Here is a 14,518-nt window from a genome sequence, read left to right on the forward strand (position 1 = left end):
CCCTACCCACCCACTCCCCCTTTTTGGCCCTGGCGTTACCCTGTACTGGGGCATACAAAGTTTACATGTCCAATGGGCCTCTCTTTTCAGTGATGGCCGATTATGCCATCTTTTGTTACATATGCAGCTAGAGTCAAGAGCTCCGGGGTACTGGTTAGTTCATAATGTTGTTCCACCTATAGGGTTGCAGATCCCTTTAGCTCCTTGGGTTCTTTCTCTAGCTCCTCCATTGGGAGCCCTGTGATCCATCCATTAGCTGACTGTGAGCATCCACTTCTGTGTTTGCTAGGCCCCGGCATAGTCTCACAAGAGATAGCTACATCTGGGTCCTTTCAATAAAATCTTGCTAGGGTATGCAATGGTGTCAGCGTTTGGATGCTGATTATGGGGTGGATCCCTGGATATGGCAGTCTCTAAATGGTCCAACCTTTCATCTCAGCTCCAAACTTTGTCTCTGTAACTCCTTCCATGGGTGTTTTGGTCCCAATTCTAAGGAGGGGCATAGTGTCCACACTTCAGTCTTCATTCTTCTTGAGTTTCATGTGTTTAGCAAATTGTACCTTATATCTTGGGAATCCTAGGTTTGGGGCTAATATCCACTTATCAGTGAGTACATATTGTGTGAGTTCCTTTGTGAATGTGTTACCTCACTCAGGATGATGCCCTCCAGGTCCATCCATTTGGCTAGGAATTTCATAAATTCATTCTTTTTAATAGCTGAGTAGTACTCCATTGTGTAGATGTACCACATTTTCTGTATCCATTCCTCTGTTGAGGGGCATCTGGGTTCTTTCCAGCTTCTGGCTATTATAAATAAGGCTGCTATGAACATAGTGGAGCATGTGTCCTTCTTACCAGTTGGGGCATCTTCTGGATAAATGCCCAGGAGAGGTATTGCTGGATCCTCCGGTAGTACTATGTCCAATTTTCTGAGGAACCGCCAGACTGATTTCCAGAGTGGTAATACCAGCTTGCAATCCCACCAACAATGGAAGAGTATTCCTCTTTATCCACATCCTCACCAGCATCTGCTGTCACCTGAATTTTTGATCTTAGCCATTCTGACTGGTGTGAGATGGAATCTCAGGGTTGTTTTGATTTGCATTTCCCTGATGATTAAGGATGTTGAACATTTTTTCAGGTGCTTCTCTGCCATTCGGTATTCCTCAGGTGAGAATTCTTTGTTCAGTTCTGAGCCTCATTTTTTAATTGGGTTGTTTGATTTTCTGAAGTCCACCTTCTTGAGTTCTTTATATATGTTGGATATTAGCCCCCTATCTGATTTAGGATAGGTAAAGATCCTTTCCCAATCTGTTGGTGGTCTTTTTATCTTGTTGACGGTGTCTTTTGCCTTGCAGAAACTTTGGAGTTTCATTAGGTCCCATTTGTCAATTCTCGATCTTACAGCACATGCCATTGCTGTTCTGTTCAGGAATTTTTCCCCTGTGCCCATATCTTCAAGGCTTTTCCCCACTTTCTCCTCTATAAGTTTCAGTGTCTCTGGTTTTATGTGAAGTTCTTTGATCCACTTAGATTTGACCTTAGTACAAGGAGATAAGTATGGATTGATTCACATTCTTCTACATGATAACAACCAGTTGTGCCAGCACCAATTGTTGAAAATGCTGTCTTTCTTCCACTGGATGGTTTTAGCTCCCTTGTCGAAGATCAAGTGACCATAGGTGTGTGGGTTCATTTCTGGGTCTTCAATTCTATTCCATTGGTCTACTTGTCTGTTTCTATACCAGTACCATGCAGTTTTTATCACAATTGCTCTGTAGTAAAGCTTTAGGTCAGGCATGGTGATTCCACCAGAGGTTCTTTTATCCTTGAGAAGACTTTTTGCTATCCTAGGTTTTTTGTTATTCCAGATGAATTTGCAAATTGCTCCTTCTAATTCGTTGAAGAATTGAGTTGGAATTTTGATGGGGATTGCATTGAATCTGTAGATTGCTTTTGGCAAGATAGCCATTTTTACAATGTTGATCCTGCCAATCCATGAGCATGGGAGATCTTTCCATCTTCTGAGATCTTCTTTAATTTCTTTCTTCAGAGATTTGAAGTTTTTATCATACAGATCTTTCACCTCCTTAGTTAGAGTTACGCCAAGATATTTTATACTATTTGTGACTATTGAGAAGGGTGTTGTTTCCCTAATTTCTTTCTCAGCCTGTTTATTCTTTGTATAGAGAAAGACCATTGACTTGTTTGAGTTTATTTTATATCCAGCTACTTCACCGAAGCTACTTATCAGGTTTAGGAGTTCTCTGGTAGAATTGTTAGGGTCACTTATATATACTATCATATCATCTGCAAAAAGTGATATTTTGACTTCCTCTTTTCCAAATTGTATCCCCTTGATCTCCTTTTGTTGTCGAATTGCTCTGGCTAATACTTCAAGTACTATGTTGAAAAGGTAGGGAGAAAGTGGGCAGCCTTGTCTAGTCCCTGATTTTAGTGGGATTGCTTCCAGCTTCTCTCCATTTACTTTGATGTTGGCTACTGGTTTGCTGTAGATTGCTTTTATCATGTTTAGGTATGGGCCTTGAATTCCTGATCTTTCCAAAACTTTTATCATGAATGGGTGTTGGATCTTGTCAAATGCTTTTTCTGCATCTAACGAGATGATCATGTGGTTTTTGTCTTTGAGTTTGTTTATATAATGGATTACATTGATGGATTTTCGAATATTAAACCATCCCTGCATTCCTGGAATAAAACCTACTTGGTCAGGATGAATGATTGCTTTAATATGTTCTTGGATTCGGTTAGCAAGAATTTTATTGAGAATTTTTGCATCGATATTCATAAGAGAAATTGGTCTGAAGTTCTCTATCTTTGTTGAATCTTTCTGTGGTTTAGGTATCAGAGTAATAGTGGCTTCATAAAATGAGTTGGGTAGAGTACCTTCTACTTCTATCTTGTGAAATAGTTTGTGCAGAACTGGAATTAGATCTTCTTTGAAGGTCTGATAGAACTCTGCACTAAACCCGTCTGGTCCTGGGCTTTTTTTGGCTGGGAGACTATTAATAACTGCTTCTATCTTTAGGGGATATGGGACTGTTTAGATGGTCAACTTGATCCTGACTCAACTTTGGTACCTGGTATCTGTCCAGAAATTTGTCCATTTCGTCCAGGTTTTCCAGTTTTGTTGAGTATAACCTTTTGTAGAAGGATCTGATGGTGTTTTGGATTTCTTCAGGATCTGTTGTTATGTCTCCCTTTTCATTTCTGATTTTGTTAATTAGGATTTTGTCCCTGTGCCCTTTAGTAAGTCTAGCTAAGGGTTTATCTATCTTGTTGATTTTCTCAAAGAACCAACTCCTCGTTTGGTTAATTCTTTGAATAGTTCTTCTTGTTTCCACTTGGTTGATTTCACCCCTGAGTTTGATTATTTCCTGCCGTCTACTCCTCTTGGGTGAATTTGCTTCCTTTTTTTCTAGGGCTTTTAGATGTGTTGTCAAGCTGCTAGTATGTGCTCTCTCCCGTTTCTTCTTGGAGGCACTCAGAGCTATGAGTTTCCCTCTTAGAAATGCTTTCATTGTGTCCCATAGGTTTGGGTATGTTGTGGCTTCATTTTCATTAAACTCTAAAAAGTCTTTAATTTCTTTCTTTATTCCTTCCTTAACCAAGGTATCATTGAGAAGAGTGTTGTTCAGTTTCCACGTGAATGTTGGCTTTCCATTATTTATGTTGTTATTGAAGATCAGTCTTAGGCCATGGTGGTCTGATAAGATACATGGGACAATTTCAATATTTTTGTATCTGTTGAGGCCTGTTTTGTGACCAATTATATGGTCAATTTTGGAGAAGGTCCCGTGAGGTGCTGAGAAGAAGGTATATCCTTTTGTTTTAGGATAAAATGTTCTGTAGATATCTGTTAGGTCCATTTGTTTCATCACTTCTGTTAGTTTCACTGTGTCCCTGTTTAGTTTCTGTTTCCACGATCTGTCCCTTGATGAAAGTGGTGTGTTGAAGTCTCCCACTAATATTGTGTGAGGTGCAATGTGTGCTTTGAGCTTTACTAAAATGTCTTTAATGAATGTGGCTGCCCTTGCATTTGGAGCGTAGATATTCAGAATTGAGAGTTCCTCTTGGAGGATTTTACCTTTGATGAGTATGAAGTGTCCCTACTTGTCTTTTTTGATAACTTTGGGTTGGAAGTCGATTTTATCCGATATTAGAATCCCTTTTCACTTCTAATTTTGTTAATTTGGATACTGTCTCTGTGCCCTCTGGTTAGTCTGGCTAATGGTTTATCTATCTTGTTGATTTTTCTCAAAGAACCAGCTCCTGGTTTGGTTTATTCTTTGTATAGTTCTTTTTCTTTCTACTTGGTTGATTTCAGCCCTGAGTTTGATTATTTCCTGCCTTTTACTCCTCTTGGATGTATTTGCTTATTATTTTTTTCTAGAGCTTTCAGGTGTGCTCTAAAGCTGGTAGTGCATGGTCTCTGCAGTTTCTTTTTAGAGGCACTCAGAGCTGAGTTTTCCTCTTAGCTTACATGCATTGCTTTCATTGTTTCCCATAAGGGTATGTTGTGACTTCATTTTCATTAAATTCTAAAAAGTCTTTAATTTCTTTCTTTATTTCTTCCTTGTCCACATTATCATTGAGTAGGGCATTGTTCAGCTTCCATGTGTATGTGGGCTTTCTGTTGTTTTTGTTGTTTTTGAAGACCAGCCTTAGTCCATGGTGATCTGATAGGCTGCATGGGATTATTTCAATCTTCTTGTATCTGTTGAAGCCTGTTTTGTGAGATAGTACCATGAGGTGCTGAGAAGAAGGCATATTCTTTTGTGTCAGGACGAAATGTTCTATAGATATCTGTTAAATCCATTCAGTCCATAACTTCTGTTAATTTTAATGTGCCTCAATTTAGTTTGTGTTTCCATTATCTGTCCATTTCTGAGAGTGGTGTGTTGAAGTCTCCCACTATTATTGTGTGAGGTGCAATGTGTGCTTTGAGCTTTAGAAAAATTTCTTTTATGAATGTGGGTGCCCTTGCATTTGGAGCATAGATGTTCAGAATTGAGAGTTCTTCTTGGTAGATTTTTCCTTTGATGAGTATGAAGTGTCCTTCCTTATCCTTTTTGATAACTTTAGGTTGAAAGTCGACTTTATTCGCTATTAGAATGGCTATTCCAGCTTGTTTCTTGGGACCATTTTCTTGGAAAATTGTTTTCTAGTCCTTTACTCTGAGGTAATATCTGTCTTTGACACTGAGATGCGTTTCCTGTATGCAACATAATTCTGGGAACTGTTTATGTACCTGGTCTCTTATTCTATGTCTATTTATTGGGAAATTGAGTCCATTGATGTTAAGATGTATTAAGGAATAGAACTAATAGTCAAATAAGCAACCTATTGTTGCTTCCTTTTTTTTTTTTTTTTTTTTTTTTGGTTTTTCGAGACAGGGTTTCTCTGTAAAGCCCCGGCTGTCCTGGAACTCATTTTGTAGACCAGGCTGGCCTTGAACGCAGAAATCCGCCTGCCTCTGCCTCCCAAGTGCTGGGATTAAAGGCGTGTGCCATCATGCCCGGCTTTTTATGTTATTTTTATGTTTGTGTGCTATCTTCTTTTAGGTTTGTTGGAAGTTTACTTTCCTGCTTTTTTAAGGGTATAGTTTCCCTTCTTGTGTTGGTGCTTTCCATCTATTATCCTTTGTAGGGCTGGATTTATGGAAAGATATTGTTTAACTTTGATTTTGCCATGGAATATCTTGGTTTCTCCATCTATGGTAATTGAGAGTTTTGTTGGGTATGGCATTTTTGTTTTCTTACAGTCTGTATAACATTTGCCCAGGATATTCTGGCGTTCATAGCCTCTGGTGAGAAGCCTGGTGTAATTCTGATAGATCTGCCTTTATATGTTACTTGACCTTTTTCCCTTACTGCTTTGTTTTGTGCATTTGGTATTTTGCCTATTATGTGAAAGAGGAATTTCTTTTCTGGTACAATCTATTTGGAGTTCTGTAGGCTTTTTGTATGTTCATGGGCATTTCTTTCTTTAGGTTGGGGAAGTTTTCTTCTATAATTTTGTTGAAGATATTTACTGGCCCTTTAAATTGAGAATCTCCATTCTTTTCTATACCTATTATCATTAAGTTTGGTCTTCTCATTGTGTCATGGATTTTCTGGATGTTTTGGGTTAGGAACTTTTTGCATTTTATATTTTCTTTGACTGTTGTGTCAATGTTTCCCATGATATTTTTTGTACCTGAGATTTTCTCTTATATCTCTTGTATTCTATTTGTGATGCTTACATCTATGACTTCTCATCTCTTTCCTAGGTTTTCTATCTTTTGGGTTGTCTCCCTTTGTGATTTCTTTATTTTTTTAATTTTCATTTTTAGATCTTGGATGGTTTTGTTGAATTGCTTCACCTGTTTGATTGTGTTTTCTTATAATTCTTTAAGGGATTTTTGTGTTTCCTCTTTAAGTACTTCTAGCTGTTTACTTGTATTCTCCATATTTTTTAAGGGATTTATTTATGTCCTTGTTAAAGTCCTCTATCATCATCATGAGGTGTGACTTTAAATCAGAGTCCTGCTTTTTTGGTGTGTTGGGGTATCCAAGGCTCGCTGTGGTGGGAGAACTGGGTTCTGATGATGCCAAGTACTCTTGGTTTCTGTTGCTTATTTTCTTGCCCTTGCCTCTCACCATCTGGTTATCTCTACTGTTAGTTGATCTTGCTGTCTCTGAATGTGGCTTATCCCTCCTGCAAGCCTGTGTGTCAGTACTCCTGGGAGACCAGTTCCCTTCAGGAGGAATTTGGGTATGGAGCACTATGGCACAGGATCAGCTCCAGGCACAGACAGACACTGGAAGGATCATGTCCCAGGCTGTTCCTTGGTTCTTGTGTTCCGAGCTTTATTTTTTTTTTAAGTTTTGAATAATATCCATCCATCTATCTGTTATCTATCTATCTATCTATCTATCTATCTATCTATCTATCTATCTATCTATCTATCTATCTATCTATCTATCATCTCTTATGTATGTATCTATGTTTCTATCTATCTAGAGATAGATGCACATCTCCACTAAGTTCTCATTATCTATTCTTTATGTTCCCTAGCAATTTTAAATAGAGTAGCAATAAACAAGTTTGAGCAAGTATCTCTGTAGTAAAATACAGAGTCGTTCAGTTATATACCCAGCAACTACATAGCTGAGATACATAAGACTTCAACTTTTAGGTCTGAGAATGGTTCATACCCATTTCTATATCTTTTTTTTAATGTCAGTTTATGCTTCTAGTAATGGAGACTGATGGCCTTCTTTTTCCAACATCCTCATCAGTCTCTGTTGTCACTTGATTTCTTGCTTTTCATTCATTAATTTACTTTACATCCAGATCACAGCTCCCTCTCCCTCTTCTCTTTCCAGTTCCACACTCTTCCATCTTCCCCTTCCCTTTCTTTTCAGAGAAAGGGAGACCTCCCATGGACATCAACCTCCCAGAGAGGCATCAGACTTAATGCAACTGCCAGCACAGAGTCAAGAGGTGCTTAAGTCAATCTAGACAGTTCTGAAATTGTTTGGAGACAAGGATAACAGGCTTTGACTATTATACCTGTCTTTATTTGATTTCTCTTGCTATGATAAATTATTCTAAGAAAAACAAGTTGGGTAATACCCATACTTATAAAGTACAATGCCTTGTTATCTCTCATGTATAGATCCTCGCTTTGAATATTTAGAACTTTCTGTTTAAAGTTGACTTGGAAACTATAATAAAGCCACTAATAGGAGAAAAACTAAATTTAGTGGAAGGTGAATACTTCAATATATACTATAATGCAATATGGAATCAGATATTACTGTAAGAATTGATATGTTCTTAAATGAAAATTTCAGAGCCAGGTGTGTGATACCTCTATGTGAGTTACTATCCAGAGAGTCCACATAGATATCCAAAACAAATATATATTGCCTTTGCCCTTGGTTATGTAAAATAACTAATTGATAAGATTGTATTGTTGAAGAGGTCATACATTTTGATATAACACTGAGAAATTAAGTCAGCACTGAGATAGAATGTTGTCTTCTAGCTAAAAGGCTGCTGAGAGAGGTTTATCATCATTGGAATTACTATGTGCTAAATAACCAACCTGATGAGCAATATGTGCTCACCCGTGCAATAGTGACATGGCTGTTGTTAGGGACAAGCAACTAAATTTCTCATTGGATTTGAGAAATTTGAGTGGATGATGTACACACTCAATATGTCAAAATGTACAAAAGTATATGGCCATGAAGTTGTAAAAATAAAAAAGGAAATAAGAAAGAAACTGTTGCGGATCATCTGATATATATGCATCTTATATAGGTACTAACTGCGCAAAAGTACATTCTGAAGGAGTTACTGGAGAAGGAAAACCAGACAGGCTTAACAATCATTACCTTGATTGTAAGATAAAAAGGTTCTGAGCTAAAGGCTGTCATTTACAGATTACATTTATAATTTGAAACCAAGAAGCATTAGGAAAAAGATGTGGATAAAGGTTAGAAGTAGCAGCTGTGTGCAAAGATAAATTCTGTCAATGAGGAAAAAGTCCTAAGACAAAATTAAAGGATTGAAGGAACTCCCACAGAAACATGGTGGCCATGAAAGTCAGACTCATGAGTGGAAAGCTTTAACACTTGAAGGATGGATCTTTTCTAAAGACACTTATGTGAGCTGGCTGCTGCGAATGCCTTCTGCAGGTCCTCAGGAAAGAGTCACAAGTGTCTCAAGATCCCAAGTGATTATCAGCTTTATGTTTTCTACTAGCAGGTACCACTGGTCACAATGACACTTACAAAATGGTGCTAAGTAAAGGGTAATATCCTATTATGCAAAGTATGGTACAACCTATGAGTCCTACATGCCAGTTACAATTGTTTCTATTTTTTGTGGCTGTCCTGTGCTATTAATCTTCAAACATTGTTTCAAGACATCAATGACATCCTAACTGGGCTGCATAAACCCATATTTCAAATTTCTACAAGGTAAAAAGAGCAAATTTTAATGATTACACACTCATATGGCCAGGTCATAATTACTCTATTTCATAAAAAGTTTAAGAAATATTTAAAAACCTATTTGTTCTATTTTATGTGTAGTAGCATTTTACCTGGATTTGTGTTTATGTGCTGTTTTTGTGCCTGGTTTTCACAGAGGACAGGAGTCAGTTCCTATGGAGCCATAGTTACAAGTGATAATGGATCACTGTGTGGGATCCTGGAATCAAACCTTGGTTTTCTGAAAGAGCAATACATGATTTTATATGCTGATCTATCACTCCAGGCCCACATAGTAGCTCACTTAAATTTGAATCATTGAAAATAAATTGGTAAAATCTGCTTCTTGCCATTCAATTTATATATGGAAAAGACCAAAACAGAAATCCCATCGGTTGCTCTACTAAAACACTTTCATTTCAAGTAGAATCCTAAGAATGATGACAGTCAGTATGTTAATGGCCATTGTTTCTGTTTTTTAGATTGATAAGGGACCTTTGAAGTCTGACATGTGTCTTACAATTGATGTTGAAGACAGGAGATTTCTGACTGTGGGAGGCATTCAAGAGACCCTAGTTTAGGGAACGCCAGGGCCAAAAAGGGGGAGTGGGTGCGTAGGGGATTGGGGGGGTGGATATGGGGGACCTTTGGGATAGCATTGAAAATGTAAATGAGGAAAATACCTAATTAAGAAAAAAAGAGAGAGAGACCCTAGTTTAGTCTCTGTCCACCAGGGGGTGGAGTTTCCTAACAGAAGATCATGACCTGTGTGAACTATAAGCTTCATAGGTTCATTGTTTGGTGTCATTTCATCATTTCTTCATGTGAAGAGTTGAGAATACCACTCTGAAGATGAACACTTCTCCAGCTTTAGTGACTGTGATGCTGCTGTTCATGCTTGGTAAGTAAAGTGACTTAGAATTTGCACTCTTTTAAGATGTCTAAAAAATATTTAATTAATATAATTAAGAGCTTTGTTTTTAATGTGACACAAATATCCTATTCTTTCTCCAGAGAGGACACATGGAAATTCAGTGACCCAGATGCAAGGTCAAGTGACCCTTTCAGAAGAGGAGTTTCTATTTATAAACTGTACCTATTCAACCACAGGGTACCCGACTCTTTTCTGGTATGTCCAATATCCTGGAGAAGGTCCACAGCTCCTTTTGAAAGTCACAACAGCCAACAATAAGGGAAGCAGCAGAGGTTTTGAAGCTACATATGATAAAGGGACCACGTCCTTCCACTTGCAGAAAGCCTCAGTGCAGGAGTCAGACTCGGCTGTGTACTACTGTGTTCTGGGTGACACAGTGATAGAAACCACAGGGGGAGCTGAGCACAAACTCTGAGAAGCAAAAGGAAGTCTGACTTCTGATCATCTACCTTTGCATCCCCACAGTCTGTGCTGTGTATCCCAGTATTTCTCTGATTGATGAAAATCAGACAAGTGGTCTGAGCAGAACAAGAAGGAGATGTTGCCACATCTGGATTTTCATAGAGGAAACTGAAACCATAGGACATCTGTAGTTCCTCATGGAGGGTCACAGTGATTTCACAGGAAAGCCATGGAAACAATGTCAGTTGTCATCCTCTCCATATGCAAGTCATTATCTTCATATTGTTGCATTTCACCTCTGGCCCAAGTTTTTCATAGAGGGCCAAAAATGCCATGAATGGTGCCATTCTGATAATGTGTAACTAATACTATGGAAGGACAGGTATCAGAGGGTTATAGCTCTTCCATATCTCATGATTTCTAATAAGGGAATATGGGTAGAAAAGAAAGGAGAAAGAGAAACTGGAACAGGTAGACAATTGTCAGATTTTCAATGTCTCACCTCTCTTCTAAATTCAACACCTCTGGGTCTCAGCTTTAGCGCTGTAGGAGACTACGTACTTGGCCTCTACTCCCTCTTTTCCCTATTACCAGAATACTAGACTGATCCTGATGACCCTGATTCCCTCTCTACTGTGGTTGTCCTCACTCCACACCTCTTCTAGCCCACCTCCATGTCCAATTGTGAGTACCCAATGGAAAAAAGCCACATTCTGCCTGTAATTTTAGTGTCCATACCTGGCAGGATCTCAGAAGCATTTCCTACCAGCCTACCCAAGCCACCCCACTCTTCTAAGAACCCAGAGAGAAACAGAAACCAAGGAACAGAATACTTATCTAACAAAGGTAAGACAAGGTATCAGCGCTGAGGATTACAATGATGACAAACTCAGATGCCTAGATTTCAGCATAAAAACAATAACAGCCAGGATGATATGCTTCCATTGAAGCCCAGAAATGCCACTCCAGTAGGCTCCAAGAAATGCAGTATAGCTGATGCATAAGACAAGGGCTTCAAATTAGACTTTATGAATATGTTAGAGGTCTTGAAAGAAAAAAATGAATGTATTCTTTAAAGAAATCAATGAAAACACAAACAATGGGATGAAATAGGGAAAGCAGCTCATGACTTTCAAGTAGACATAGAATTAATAAAAGCAACAAAAACTGAGGGAAAACTGGAAGTGAAAATTTTAGGAACCCAAACAAGAAGGTCAGAGGCAAATTTCAACAAGAGTATACAAGATGGAAGAAAGAATCTCAGCCACTGAATACATGATAGAAAAGATGGTCAAAGAAAAATTCAAGTCTAAAAATATACAGTCGCATCCATGAAATCTAATACACTTTGAAAAGTCTAAACTTATGAATCACAGGAATAGAGAAAGGAGAAGGCACCCAGGTCAAAAATACAGAACATATTTTCAACAAAATTATAGAAGAGAAATCCCTACCTCTGAAAAAGGAGGTGCCTATCAAGGTAGAATAGATATACAGAACACCAAATAGACTGGGTGAGAAAAGAAGTCTCATGGCATATAATAATCAGAACAGTTAAGGTATAGAAAAAAGAGGAGTATTAAAAGGTACAAAAAAAAGACCAAATAACATAAAATGCAGATATCTTAGAATAAGCCCTGACTTCTCAATGGAGACCCAGAAGGCCATGGACCAATGTTTTATGAATTCTAAGAGACCACAGATGCCACCCAGACTTTACTTCTCAGCAAAACTTTCAATCATCATAGCTAGAGAAAGGCATTTAATGATAAACCAAATTAACAGAATCTATCTAACAACCCAGATGTCCCTCAACTGAAGAATGGACCAAAAATTGGTTGTTTTACACAATGGAATACTATTCCACTATTAAAAACAAAGGCATCATGAATTTTGCAGGCAAATGGATGGAATTAGTAAATATTACTCAGAAGGGGAAATAAAATAGAGGTGGGTGGGTGGAGGGACCTGGGGGGGGGAGAGGGAACAAGGATAAGAATGGGGCTGAAGGGATCAGGTATAGGGAGAGTGGAGCAGAAAGAAAATCGGCAGTGGGAAGGGTAGCACATCTCTAGGACTTTGTCAGAGACCTGGAACAGGTGGATGCCTCAGAGAGTCTATGGGGGTGACTCTACCTGAGTCTTCTAGCAGTGAGGTAGCCATTCCTATAGTCAGGCAAAACTCTAGGTGGAGAGATAAGAACACCAACATACTTGAAAATCCTTGGACCTAAAATTTGTCCTGCCTATAAGATATTTAGGGACAAAGATTGAGTAGCGAAAGAAGGAATGTTCAACCAAAGTCTGGCCCAAATTGAGATCCATCCCATGGGCAAGAACCAATCCCTGACACTATTAATAATACTCTGTTATGTTTGCAGGCAGTAGCCTAGTGTAAGTGTCATCTGAAAACTACCCAGCAGCCAATGGAAACAGATGCCAAGACCCACATCCAAACATTAGATGGAGCTTGGGGAGTCTTGTGGAAGAGTTAGGGGAAAGATTGGGGACACTGGAGGGGATAGAGACTCCAGAAGAAGACCAACAGAGTCAGCTAACCTGGATTCTTGGAGGATCCCAGAGACCAAACCACCAACTAAAAAGCAACCATGGCCTGGACCTAGGTACCCTGTAGGACTGTGAAAGGCAGCCTGTTTTCTGGTTGAATAGGTTTAAACTCCAGAGACCCAGCAGGTGTTCCTGAAAAGGATGGAAGGTGCTTGCTATGCCCCCATACACCAGGCTCCTAACATAAGGCCTCGGCTCCATAATTCTGTGGCCATCAGTCACGTAGGGCAATGCCCCAAGCCTCTGGTATTCTGTTTGGACTCCACACCCACAGTTACCTGACAACAGCCAGGTAGGCCTGGCCCACTATAAAGGGGGCTGCTTGCCCCACCTCCCTCTCTTACTCTTGCCTCTCTCTCTTGCCCTCTTGCTCCCCCCTCTCTGCATTCCCTACCCCCCTCTCTCCATGTTACCATGGCTGGCATCTACTTCTCTACTCTCTCCCTCTCTAACCCCCTCTCTCCATGTTACCATGGCTGGCCTCTACTTCTCTACTCTCTCCCTTTCTTTGCCTTTCTCTGCCTCTACTACCCTCTTAGTTCCCCTTCCCAGACAAAAGGTGTTTCTCCTCCTTGCAAAAGGTATTTAACCTTAGCCTGCTCTGAGAAAGTGAGGTTAGTTTTCGCTTATCACAACTCTCCACCATGACAATAAATGCCTTAAAACCTTGAACTGCCTCTTCTCATCAGGATCCACCATGCTGGAACAATGGAGCAGGTCTTTCTCTAAAGAGCCAAGTGTCTAATCTCCCACAGGAGGCCTCCCTGCATTCCCAGCCATGGCTTCCACCAAGATGCCTACCTGAGCAAGCTAAGGACTCTCTCCTCGTAGAAACCAACCACAGCTCTCCTCCTGCCCCCTTTTTTTCTTTAGGCCCCCAGGCTAGAGCTAGCCCCAAGAGCTACCACACCATTCTCAGTTCTTCTGCAGAGGCATCCACGGTGCCCAAGAGTGAGAACCTGCTGTCCCCGGCCTCTGTGCAGGCCTAGGGACCTCTCCTGCCCCCTCCTGAGCCTGACTCCAGCAGTTTGGTAGGGACCTCAGACTGTGCCTCCCCACCCCAGAACCAGGCCTGAGGCTTCTCACAACCCAATGCCTGCCTGGCAGCAGCATGGCGTGCATGCAGTCAAACTTCCCATGTCCACCTCCATAAGTGGCCCTAGCCCTGTGGTGGGTAGGATTCGGGCCATCATTCTAACCCACAGTACCCCATATACGTGTTGCAGATGTGTAGCTTGGTCTTCATGTGGGTTCCCCAACAATTGGAGTGGTGACTGTCCCTGAATCTGTTGCATGTATGTGGATCCAGTTCCCTTAATTGAGCTACCTTGTTTGGCCTCAGTGGGAGAAGATGTGCCTAGTCCTGCAGTGACTTGATTTTTCAGGGTAGGATGATATTCAGGAGACCCCTCTTCTCACAGAGGCTATGTGTGTGGGGATAAGGGTTAGAGGTGGGGCTGCGATAGGGATGCAAAAAAAATATTTATTTAAGAACAACTTTCAATCATCATAGATGAAGAAAAACATTCATTGATAAACAAATTAAACAGAATCTATCTATAAATCCAGCTCTACTGAAGGCATTAGATGGAAAACTTCAGCTTGAA

At 39.9% G+C, this 14,518-nt stretch overlaps 1 gene segment (V, D, J or C) and 1 further gene; both read left to right on the forward strand.

Annotated features, from left to right (window-relative positions):
- Positions 1 to 14,518, forward strand: part of Tcra (T cell receptor alpha chain) — a 1,796,232-nt gene that overhangs the window by 229,584 nt on the left and 1,552,130 nt on the right.
- Trav6-2 (T cell receptor alpha variable 6-2) lies at positions 9,861 to 10,314 on the forward strand. The segment is given in 2 exon segments: positions 9,861 to 9,909; positions 10,023 to 10,314. Coding segments are annotated over 2 exon segments (341 nt in total).

The sequence above is a fragment of the Mus musculus genome, chromosome 14, assembly GCF_000001635.26.
Source record: "Mus musculus strain C57BL/6J chromosome 14, GRCm38.p6 C57BL/6J".
In the NCBI taxonomy this organism is placed as follows: domain Eukaryota; kingdom Metazoa; phylum Chordata; class Mammalia; order Rodentia; family Muridae; genus Mus; species Mus musculus.